At 45.6% G+C, this 12,328-nt stretch overlaps 1 protein-coding gene across 1 annotated transcript; it reads left to right on the top strand.

Moving 5' to 3' along the window:
- Nucleotides 1–2,503: 2,503 nt before the first annotated feature.
- LOC109464413 (paired mesoderm homeobox protein 1-like) lies at nucleotides 2,504–4,946 on the top strand. The gene is made up of 3 exons (XM_019761391.1): nucleotides 2,504–2,772; nucleotides 3,133–3,554; nucleotides 4,147–4,946. Exons 1-3 carry the CDS (start codon nucleotides 2,622–2,624, stop codon nucleotides 4,534–4,536), a joined length of 963 nt encoding a protein of 320 aa, XP_019616950.1. The 5' UTR covers nucleotides 2,504–2,621; the 3' UTR covers nucleotides 4,537–4,946.
- The last annotated feature ends 7,382 nt before the right edge of the window (nucleotides 4,947–12,328 follow it).

Raw genomic sequence — 12,328 nt, 5'->3', positions numbered from 1 at the left:
GAACAATGGCCAACAGACTAATAGATTTGGTCGCAATGGATTAAGACCAGGGGATTACACAATTAGGGTGGGGAAGTAGTTTATTAACTGATTCTTGTGGAAAGCGTGTTCTCAGGGCGCGGGATTCAGCCGTAATGCCCACTGAAAGGACGTATTCACTGGTGTTTATGTCGTCAATGAGAGTTTTTCGCGCGCTTTTATTGGTAAATTACTGGTCAATCAGCCCTGTTTTGTTCTGGACGTTTTCTTGACTATAATGTCCATGCTGTGAGGAAGTTGTCTTCGTAATCCTTGCCAGAAAATCCTTTAAGAAATATCTTGTGTGTTTGACAGGAAAGATCCATGCCTTATTATAGTTTAGACGACTACATATACTATTGTATCAATACGGACTGGACCGTAGATCCACTGTATGTCATCTCAATACGATAAACTTCTTTTTGCCCCGTTTTAGACTTCAACAGTGTTACAACAATCAGGCTTCAGAAGTATCATTGTCTGTATGTTTCCGTTATATCCTTTTTCTACCACAGAATTTGACTGACTTTCATTTCAAATCGCAGAAGCCACCGCTAAAACGAACAGTTTAGTTTATCTTGATGATAGTCAGTAATTACACTTTCTGATGTGCCTGTCTTCTGGGTTTCCAGGCGCCACTAAATGACTCTTTTGTCTGTGTGTTCACTTCGCATCAGCATTCGGCTAAAATATATGTCACGAGTTACCGACAACGCGTAATTGCCCACCCAACCTCACTGTCATAAACGTGTGTTTTAGAGTGATTTTGAAACCTTTGGATCTGGGAATAAAAAAAAGTTAAGCCCAAGACTTGCGTTGTTAGAACTACGAGGATAATGCTGTATTCTACGCACAGATGAGACCTGTTGAGCCCGGCTCACTTCCACACAATTAAACTTTGGACGCGTCCGTCTGCTAGGCGACACCGGGACACCACACGCACGCGAACGGTGGGCTCGTCCACTCGGCTTTCTGGGGGGGGGGGGGGTAGAGTTGTAACTCTCCTGCTCTTGCATTCTATTTACACAAATCTTTTGATACGAGAAATAAGGAATCGCCAACAGAACTGAAACTACACTTAATGAAGTACAACAACAGTACAACATCAGCTAGCTCATCATGTAGCCCACACTTCTGTTTAGGATATGATGACATAACAACATTTCTAGCTTTTCCGCATTTTCCAAGCGTGAAAGTCTCGTTTTATCGATAGAATAACACTTAACCAAGCCCCCCCCCTTCTTCTTTTAAATTTGCCAGGTTGTGTTCTCTGTTATTTCCGTTATTTCTAGAGTCCTTGGGCGCCTTTGCGGGCATGTTGGCATCTCCAGTCGTTCGTTATAAACGCGCTCTGGCCTAGCACCTACCAGGCTGGAACTAGTAGAAATTGGCCAAATAGACTTTTAAATCACCGTCCGTGGTTACGAATTGGACCCTGTATCAAGGCAACTCCTCTGGTGTCCTATTCAGTTTGTTTTACCAACTTCTACCATTTTTCCAGCGCCATGATAAGCCTGGTCAAGGCTAGCTCTGACCGACTCACCTTTTCCCGAAGACGACTGTGACAGTCGGAGAAAAGGCGCGGTTGAAATGTACTGAAACGTGGCATCAGCAAAGATTTTGAGCAACCTTCTGGAGTTCTTTAAAATTCAGCTGGCTAGCTAACGACAGAAGAAAACACTTTGTTCCAAACAATTTTAGAGTATGTCAGAAAATCTCGTTGGTTTACTTACAGAAAGTGCTCTTTGCTTTCTACAATCCATCCGTTTATGCATTGCATGCGTTCAGAAGAATGAATTTCAGAAGCGGACGAAAGGGATTTTAAAAAGAAAATTCATTAAGAAAATGAAAAGATAGACTCACGTCTCAATATTCTTGTGCACGCGGTACAAAGCGTGAAAAAGGTTGAACAACTTGGAATTCTGTAACCATTTTCATCAAAACTATTCAACGGAATACTGCCACTTCCAGATATCCATTGAGCTCGAGCAACTTATGAGCTACAGCAAATAAACCGACTGACACTGATCTGCTAAGATGGAACTAGTGGAACATTCATGCAGCCTAAAAGACTTTCAAAATTATCCAATACACCAACGGTTATGATTTTATCTACATCTGAAATTGATTATCACTTACAAATTTGTAACGCTTTTCTTTGTCGTCTACACATCAGATAAAAGTAACATACACAAGAGTAAACAGGAATGACTGCTTCGCCCCAATCACCCCATTCCCCCTCCCCCTGCCTACTCACACTGACCGGTGCCTTCCCCAGTACGGTACGTGTAGTCCCGCCAGTTTATTAGGACTCTCTCCGTGAGGTTCTCTCGCTAATCTGGGTAATCAGGAGGACAATGGCTGGATAATGAGCGCCCGCGGTGAAATCCCGCCCTGCTGGTTAGGCCTGGTGATTGACAGCCAGGTAGTTCCAAAAATCCTCTCTCTCGCAAACTCCTCCCACTTTTCATTGTTTTCCAGGGCTTTATAATCCAACCCCGTCCACCAGAGAACACCAGTGCCATCACCGGACCGCAACAGAGAACAATCCACTCGTCCAGGATCGTAAACACGTTGTACGACGCTTTTGTATTCCGTGCATCATGAAGACCGTGCCCAAGGGAAGCACACACCTGCCTGGCCCCCGTATGGATCGGGAGGTCGCCGCCCAGAGACCCAACACCTTCACGATAGACTGGATCCTGGCGCACTCCGTTCAGGGGAAAACTGCAGACACCGATGCCCAGGAAACAGGTGAGTTGGCAAGTTTAGTTTTAACTTCTATTCATATCAAAAGACGTTCCTCCAATCCTTGGCTTTTTCTGTCCTTTTCCTGCTTGATGACGTAAAAAAGGATGCCAGGTTTTCTATGTTTCGATCCAATTGTTAGACTAGTTCGTGTTTTTGTTTCCTTCTGAAATGGTATATCAGCTTTTCATTGACTTGCGTGTATGTTGTGATTAAGGCTGTCGCTGGAAACATTTGTAATAGTACCAACATTGGGAATTAAGTTTTACATATTGAAAGATTTCCACTGCGTAGAAGAAATCTTTAGGAGTTCTGGTTTGATTTGGAACTAAAGTTTTTCTGACCACTGTTCTCCCTTTCTCACAGTGTCGGACGGTCCTATTTGCTTATCCACGAGCGCACGACCATCCCTGTCGAGAGAGCGAGGCCTCCCCGTCCCCTCCTCGGCTGGAAACAGCAGGGCGCAGCCGACAGCCACCTGCTCGTCCCCCCGCCGACCTGTTCCTGCGGACGACCGTGTCAAACGAGCGGGACGCAAGGGGGAAGACCGGAGGGAGTCCACACGTTCACCCTCGCCGGTGAACCTGTCCAGCCCGGCGTCGGAGGAGGAGCGGTCCGAGGCAGCGGCGTCGTCGGGGAAGATGTGCCGGCCCCGCCGTAACAGGACCACCTTCACGACGTTCCAAATCCACGAGCTGGAGCTGGCCTACGACAGGACGCCCTACCCCGACCTCAGCATGCGCGAGGAACTCGCTAACAAACTGGAGCTGACGGAGGCCAGAATTCAGGTGAGAAAACATCCCTCCTGTACATATTTCTATATCTTCAAGCTGTTGTTCTAAAAAATTGCTCGGCTGATGCTTTACTCTTCAGAAATTGGTAATTGTATGGCGGAATAAAACGGCGAATTTTATTGTTTGAACCTGTTAAAATTACATTGACTGACAAAGCAAGTGACGTCTTCGTCCGCGTACTTGTGTCATAATAACCTTCCTTGCCTGTGTAGCGTCCAGATTTACTCAAAAGCGTCTACGTAGCCCTGTTTCATAAAAAATCACTGTTCGTTACCCGGTATATTTTCACCGAGTTAGAGTAATTTTATAGTTTGACGGAAATTAATCTTGAAATTGATTGCGGAACATATTTTGATACCTTCAAACGTTCACTTTAGAAAAAAATCTTTCGCTACGACCTTTTCTCGAATCTGCGGGTTTCATACAAATTCTTTTTCTCGCCCTCTGCGTTTCCCTTTGTTATCTACTAGTCGTTGAATCAATACAAGCAACATTACTCGAATATTTGGCTGAATAGGTTGTATGGTTGTATTGAAAAAAATGTGTTTTCTGTTCTGAAAACTTACGATTGCTCCTCCTGCTGCAGGTTTGGTTCCAGAACCGCCGTGCCAAGACCCGTCGTCAGGAGAAGTCCGCCGGCTACCCGCCCGACTCCGTCAGCCCTCCTCCGGACTACTTCGGCGGCCTGTCTCCCGACCCCCGCCCGTCCGCCGGCTCCCTCTCTCCGCCGCACGACCCGATCTCCGCCCCGGACCCGCGGGAAGCCTTCCTCCGGGAGCCGTCGTACCTCCACCCGGGCCTGTGCCTCCCCACCACGCGGCCCAGAGCCGCGCCCGGCAGCCCGTCCTTCCCGTTTTTTACCTTCCCACGGAGCCACAAAGCGTTGGGTTACTCCACAAACTACGCCTACCTCCCCTTCCCCTTTCCTATGGCTATAGACGCCAAGGGCAGACAGATCTTCTCGAGCTCATCATAGAGACCCTGTAAGCCGAGAGAGACTGTAAAAGATTCTTGTAAATATCACATATCGTGTCAAATGATATTTTGTTAAATGTTTGTGTATGTAATTAGAGATTTTAAAGTTTTGTTGACAAGCTCCTCTTGTGTGTATAGATTTTTATGTAAGAGAAATTTAAAAAAAAACGACAATCCCACTCCCTTCGGAGAGGTTATATTATGCTGGACAATCATAGTTCTTTATAATAATCTGTATTTGTTTGTGGAAAAAGAAGTGAATGTAAAAACTGCACTTGTAATGTTTTATCAACGGAAGGGAATTGACAGAATTATTCAATTTGAATATGCATATATTCACGTACACATATTTGTTTTTGGCTACTTCATTTTACATGTTATTGCACTGGAAGCAGAATAAACCACGTGTGATGCACCTCTAACATCGTATGTGTTGTTTTATAAACTGGTACTCAAATATACTGTAACTAAGTAAAGTGTAAGTAAGTAAATTGTACCTATTCGGTGCATCTGCAACATTATATCATACAGATACTCAAAACTAACGGCAGACCTTTTCTAGTAGACATTGAACTCAAGTGTATATAGTTTTTACATACATGCACTTAAAAGTATTGAACTATTACTAAATTCCTAGGGCTAGTATTGGCCATACCTGGTCAAAACCCTGTCAAAACCAAATCTATTCCCATCCTCGTTGTTCTGGGCAAGATACATACAAATTCCCCAGAGAAGTCTTTTGAATCATACTTTTGTCCCCTGCATCACACAAATCCAAGTTTGAACAGTCGCTCAGCGATTGCCCTCTTGGAAAAGGGGGCCTAATTCATTCTTGTACAAAACTAGCCTCAATCAACTACCGGATTCCCCACAGACTTTGCCTATCAGACTCTGTAGGCAGGTGACGGAGCACGGAGACGGTTGCGCCGAGGGATAAGACAGACGCGTCGCCAGCCAGCTGCAGCTCAATATGACTGCTCAGCCAGGTGTGACAGTCTTGCTGATTGTGACGCACTAAACTAGACTTGTTATTGGTCAAGCTGGTTCCCCATTCTCACCAGAACCTATGAGAGAGAGTTTGCCTGTGTCAGTGTCTACGTGTAAGTTCGTTGTTTGTACATATATTTCACAAGCTTGTGAGTGTGGCGCACGTGCGCACAAGGTCCGTTTTTCAAGAGTTACGTAAACTGTTGACAGGTCCTAGTTGTAAGAACAGGCATGAGACAAGGTCCTTGGAAAATAGATAATTATGGCGTTAACAGGTCTTTATCAATGCTTTATCGATGATTTTTTTTTATTCCAACATCTAATCACCAGACGTGGTGACGGCACACTCAAGTTTTTTCAACTTATATTAATGCCGCCACCAACACAGGGGACAAATACATGGCAGGACAATACTCATTTACACCTGAGCTAAGTGAGGAAAGTCGTGTAAAGTGCCTTTCCCAAGGGCACAAGATCGGTGGCATGTCAGGACTCGAACCCGGGACTCTTAGTTCCGAGTCGCGCACTCTGCCGCTACGCCACACGATCCCACGCGATGATTTATCGATGATTTGTTTCTTTTAGTGTGAAAAGTTACATAAATCGATCTCTGTACGCATCCAGGTCCCCATTTCATAAACTTTTGTGCTTCATACAACAGACAGGAGTCTTGAAAAGTTGATGATTATCGTGTTTTTATCCAATTAAATGTCATAGGACTTTTCGTCGCAGAGGTCTGGAATCAACTTTAATGATCCTGTATTCTATGCACCTAGGTATTCAAGCTTCAGTCCGCCAAGTGTTTTTGATGAAAATGCCGTCTTCCATGGAAGTTAGGTAACTTGCTGCCAGGTCCTGATTGGCTGGATTCGGCCCACCTAACTCTTCTATCCACCAATCGTGACGGTTTCAGACTGGCCGCCAAGATCTGATCGCACCTCCCCAAAAGGTGGGAAATAGATGCTTTACAAATCTACATGCTGGCTTGATACTCGTACTACGTGGCCAGTTGAATAATGTCTTCCAGGTCGGCTAAGCTCATCTACCCTGACAATATCATCAGTTTACTTCTTCATTCCGATGCATATATTGCCCACGCACTTTCCTGGTGGCGTTGTGCAAGTTAGTTTTCTTTATCCTGTACTTATTACTAATAGGTAGGGTATAGGTATTATATTTGTTGGTGTATTTTAAGTATATCTATATATTTTGTGTCAGTGTTTGTTGGATATGTGTACGTACCTGATACAAGTAGATAAATGGAAAATAAAAAATAAGATCCTGGCCACCAGTAAAACTTTGATATCCATGTCTGTGTGGGTGTCAAATGTGTCCTCCAGACTCTACTAATAAAGTAGACCCTTCTCACGCCCACATTCCCTGTAGTGAAAGAAAATGAAGTACCGACTTCCCACCATTAGATTTTCTTCTGTTTTCCAAGACGCTTTATTGCGGATGTAAAGTGCCGAACCAGAGACCCCAAGTACCTACGTCAGAAAACGTCACGAATACGTAGTTTCTGCCGTTACTATGGTAACATATCGGCAGTGGTGACGTATTTCCGGTGTCCCAAAAACAGGACGACCAAGCGGAGACCGTGCTTTACTCCTCGTAAGTGTTCCGACCGTCTTTCAAACGCTAAACTCTGGCATGTATGGTCTGATGCCAATTATCAATAATTGCCGAGCATAACTTTTCTCTGATTGGCAGGGGTGTTCTACCATAAGCTCGTTCTACACTCGACAACAAAGGCACAATAAAGCTTTTCTCTGAGAGTCCTTCGTGCCGCGACCACATATTTTATAAGAAAAGCTAACACATTCGTTAGCGGCGTTGAGGAAAAAACACGAGGGATTTTTGCACGAGGTATGTTCGACAGGTAGCTGACAGCTTTCTCCCATAATTGTTGGGTAATGTTTCGGGCGATCGGCCAACTTAAGCCCCTGTTACAGCTGAATATGGCCTCCCGAACACTGTCGAACTTGTGTAGAAACACTGCCGAAAACGTGGATGGGAGATGGTCGGAAGCAATGTCCGCTGCGGTTGGCTGGTGTTCAGTGAGGTAGCCTCCTGTGCAAGCGGGTGTGAGTTTTGATACTGCGTTTTGTAGAGTTTTAACGTGTTCTTTTAATTGCCGACCATCCTACAACCAGCCGCAAGAGAAGGTTTCCATCCGCCCACGCACAGGAGGCTAGGCGAAGTTGGCTACTGTTGATGTGCCGAATGTTTGAAACATTCGGGAGTGGGCGGGTGCTGGTTGGCTGGTGGTTGGTAGTAGGTCAGCTGTGGTCGGGGCGTGGCTTGCCTGACATTCAAAGTTTTGACTCAAATTTGATTCGATTCACATCGAAAGGTACAACGTCAGCGTGGTCTAAATTTAATCCGACTGCTCCAACTTGGGTAGGTTGGTGGTCGGGAGACGAGGCCTCGGTTCCGAATGTGTGACGGGGCTTAACCAAAATAGTACGTAGACTTTATTCAAATAAATGGGAAGAAACGCTTTGATGCCGAGAGTTGCTAGGCCAGGCACAGTTGTAAGCAAGTTGTTGATCACCCCGTTTGTCCCGATTCTAATATTTAAGCAAGCAAAGGATTCTGGAAGAGACTAGTCCGACCAGCCGGCATCTTGTAGGACAGGAACTCGTGAATGCCGCCTCTTTTTACCGCGCGCGGCGAGCGGCAGTAACGCTAATTTTTCCCTGACGGCTCAATTATTTACTGCGTTCGCAAACAAATTGGCGAAATGTCGATGACAGGCCAGATAAGGGCGCCGTCTTGGGACACAGACAAGCCACCGTCCTACCGACCTGTCAATCAGCCCATACAGGTCCATTCAGCTGTCACAATTCGTTTATTTTGTGAAATTTCCTTGGGACACAAATTGAAGAGTATTACAGGACGAGGTTGTTCTTTTCTGTCTGTCCCTGGCCTGCCTGTCCTGATGAAGCCCAGCTGTCTGTGTCCGGGGCACGGGAGCCTTTCTCCCACACACATTGTGACACAACCGTTAATAACGACTACAAATTTGCGCTAATTGAATACATCCATTAACAAGTCTTGAGTGAATTCAGACACGTTCTTATTTTGTTCCCAAGTTCTTTCAAAACATCATTTGTTTAATCGTTTCTATTGTTTTTATTTAAGTTTCCTATTAAAAACTCCTAGATCTGTCATTTTTGACATTTTTTTTTTTTCAACTTTATCGTCTTCTGTCAAATTTCCGTTTCTGGTGATACACTTCTTTTGAAAAAGTAATTGACACTCGTAATCAGTGGAAAACTTCAATATTCAAAAGTGAAAAATTTGATATTGAGAACATGTAGTCTTCGGTCGCCTGTTAAGTTGATGCAAGGGGGTTTAAAATCACGGGTACGTAAATCAGGTCCAAGTAAACAATTCTACACATGCATAAACGCGACCACATCGTAAAAATGCAGGAAAACACCGTGATTTACTGTAAGTTTGCTACACCGCAGGCTAAGAGCCCTAAGCCTGTGCCAGGCCACAGCAGCAAGCTTTAGCGCAGTAGCAGCGCCTAAGTGAATCTCGTGTCCATGGTAACTGAGGTGGAAAATGGACATTGTCAAACGCATCCGCTCCCACTGATTGGGTGCACTCACGAAGCCTGGGTGCCGTCCGGCTGAGTTTACCTTCGCTCCGGTAGGCGCTACTATCAGACTGGAACCCAGACTACCGGCGCTATATCACCGGTGTGCCAGGCAGGAAAAGTTCCAGTGCACCGCAAACTCAGCCCACAGCCCTGGAAGAACCTGGTGACCAGGCTAACGTTTCGAACGTCTATCGGAGTGGACATAAATTAACCAGGTCTGCGCCCCGTCATTAAAACCCAGACAGCTGTCGCGAGTGCAATATCCTGTGCGTTTTTACTTTTGTTTTGTGAAACGACTCTAGTAATGATGATGTATGTTAGCCTAATAAGATGTGAAGACAGCGAACACAGAGGTATGCCGCCCTGGGAAGGGTGCTGACAGATAGATTGGTGAAAAGTTGTTCTCGACTATCATCCCCACTTCCACTGGATGGATCCCGATGATGGTCACGATTCCCAAACCGGGCCCCGGCCAGGCTGTTTGCGGGAACAAAAAGTTGATACGATATAAAAGGCAAGAAAACACACAAATAGTTGAAAAAATTATCATGAGCACTATCTGTTTATATTCTTATTAACATGTGTTGTTTATTTGTCGTTCACGCAAACAGCCCAACAACATTAACCAGGCCCCGGTTTTGAAACCTTAATATATAGCATGCGCTCAGCAACCGGAATTAGATTTATATGTCCTATGACTTTATAGAGCTCACCCGAGGGGACCCTAGGCAAAGCTCATTTTTACCTGAGTCAAGTGTGAGGAAGGACACAACATTAGGGCCTGCCAAAGATGCGAACTCAGAACCTTCAGATTCTCAGTCAACAACCCCAACCACAAGACCACCCTGTCACCTTTGGGTTACAAAAGCGAGTCTACCGAGCACTTTCATCTTTAGCCGCTACTTCTGAACAATTCCCAAGGCCAAAACTATCAGTCTACTGATCACTTTCATCTTAACACGATAATTCTGCACAAGGTCATTTTAGAGGGATCTATCAAGCCGGAGGGAGGGATGCCACCGTGCTGTAACAAACAAACCCCGATCCTCGAGACTCCAAGATGAGAATGACACAAGATGAAGATATAACGAAACTTCCCATCTGCACAAGTGAAAGTGATCTACGTTGAATACCACTTTTTCCGCCCTCATTTATTTGCTTTCTTCTTCAAGAATGTCCTTCAAAACCTCTTCCTGAGTCTGTTCTGTTTCATATGAACAACTCCATCGTTTATGACGTAAGAGATAGCAAGTCGTGATTAATAAGGATTTAACATAGATACGCTGATACTGAAGATGACATATCCGGTCTGGAGAATTATTTAAGAAACTTCCCGTTTGTACTTGTATGACAGTGTTTTAGGATGAATGTTTCATTTACCGTGCTGATTTCTTCGCTTTCTTGTTTATGCTTAGGTCACAATTCAAGAAAGGGGCCCGCTCGGCGCGTGTTCGGCGTGTTTTTTGGCACTACCGAACGGGACCTGGACGGAGACCGGCGGGCTTCCCGACGGCTGCCGGCCTATTTTTGGCCCCGCGCGGTCGCCGAATCGATTTTAACTCAGAGTTAAAAACACTTCGGGCCCCGTTCGGCGAAATACGCCGAAGCGACGCCGTAACCTCACTGCCCGGGACCCGTCGGGCGGCCGAACAGGCACCTGCCTAAGATTATGACGTCACTTGTGTTGATCAGTGCATCAGATGGTCAGGAAAAGGGGGTTATAGGGAGCATATATAAACTCCTGCCTCAGATTACGTCGCACAGTTCACCACGTGTGTGTTACATCGTGTACTTGTGTGTGTTACACCTTGTATGTGTGTGTCAGAATGTCGAAGGGCAAGGGAAAACAGCCGGCACGGCTCTCTTGCCAACTTCATAAAACAGATCATAACAGGAATAGAATGTGTCTGACATTATCTCTTGTTACATCATATGCCTTCGTAATAAAATGGAATCAGAAGTTATTGGCATTTATTTTCAGTCCAAATTTCAACAGAAGTAACGATATTCAGTGGTTTTATTGCTCAATAGCAAGGAGCTGCCACGGCACACTTCCTGCGTCACTGCTGAAGTACTTCCTGCGTCACTGCTGAAGTACTTTCGAAAGTAGGCCCTCGGTTACTTTTGCGACGCACCAGTTCTGCCTGCCTCTCTTCTTCAGCTACCAATGCCAGAAGACCTACATGTAGGTTGTCACCAATCTCAATCTCAGACGGGTTTGTAAGTTGTTTGCAGGTTGCACTGAACGCTGCATCGCCAACTTCAGTCTACTCTTTACTTGACGTGTACTCTTTACTTGAAGTGAACGGTAGCAGGCAGTGCAGCGCTTATATATGTACCTGCTCAAAAACACGAGAGGAGCCCGTCGGGATCCCGCCAGGAACCCGCCAGGGACCTGACAGCTGCCCGGCCGAACTGTAAGAGCCGGTCGGCACCCTACCACACGCCGCACGGGTCAAGACGGGCGACTGACCTGGCACCGGACGGGTCCCTGACAGAAACCGGCCGCAAAAGTTTATGAATATTAATGAGAGCCGCCGGCCGGAGCACAAGCAGGCCCCGACAGGGAGCCGTAAAGGAACATTTAATTGTGACCCTGACAGTACGGCGCACGCTCGGCGTCATGACGCCGGTCGGTGTCTACGCCGAGGACATGCCGAACGGGCGCCGTTTCAAATGTGACCTAAGCATTAAGAACGCCCTTCCCGATACTGTTCTGTTGTCTATTAGCATCTCCATCGTTTTCCATGAAGAAGCAGATATCAAGTCGCAATGAAGAGGAATTTCAACATGGTTAAGTTGGTATTTAAGATGACATATCCTGTGAGCGAAATTTGCCATTAGCAGCTGTACAAATGACAGTGATATGCGCTGAATGATACTTTTATCGGGAAGTTTCTTCTCTTTCTTCCTCAAGAACGTCCTTCAAAAGAGCTCGTTCTGTTCCGTATGAGCAAAAACGTAACTATCGTTTCCCATGACGCAACAGACATGAAGTCGCAATGAAGAGGGATTTCACCATAGTTACGCTGATATTGAAGATGACGTCATATTCTGCGTTGACAGGTTGAGAAGTTATTTTCAGTAGTTAGTACGTTGGTAATATATTTATCCAGTCTGATCCCTACGTGTGGCCGGCTAATAACACGCGCTCCTGTCCGGTTGGTGTTTAATGTGTACGCAGGGCCGGCGCCAG

Source organism: Branchiostoma belcheri, unplaced genomic scaffold (assembly GCF_001625305.1).
Source record: "Branchiostoma belcheri isolate BF01 breed outbred unplaced genomic scaffold, Haploidv18h27 scaffold138, whole genome shotgun sequence".
Classification (NCBI taxonomy): domain Eukaryota; kingdom Metazoa; phylum Chordata; class Leptocardii; order Amphioxiformes; family Branchiostomatidae; genus Branchiostoma; species Branchiostoma belcheri.
The sequence above is the reverse complement of the archived record's forward strand: the minus strand, read 5'-3'. Positions and strand labels throughout refer to the sequence as shown.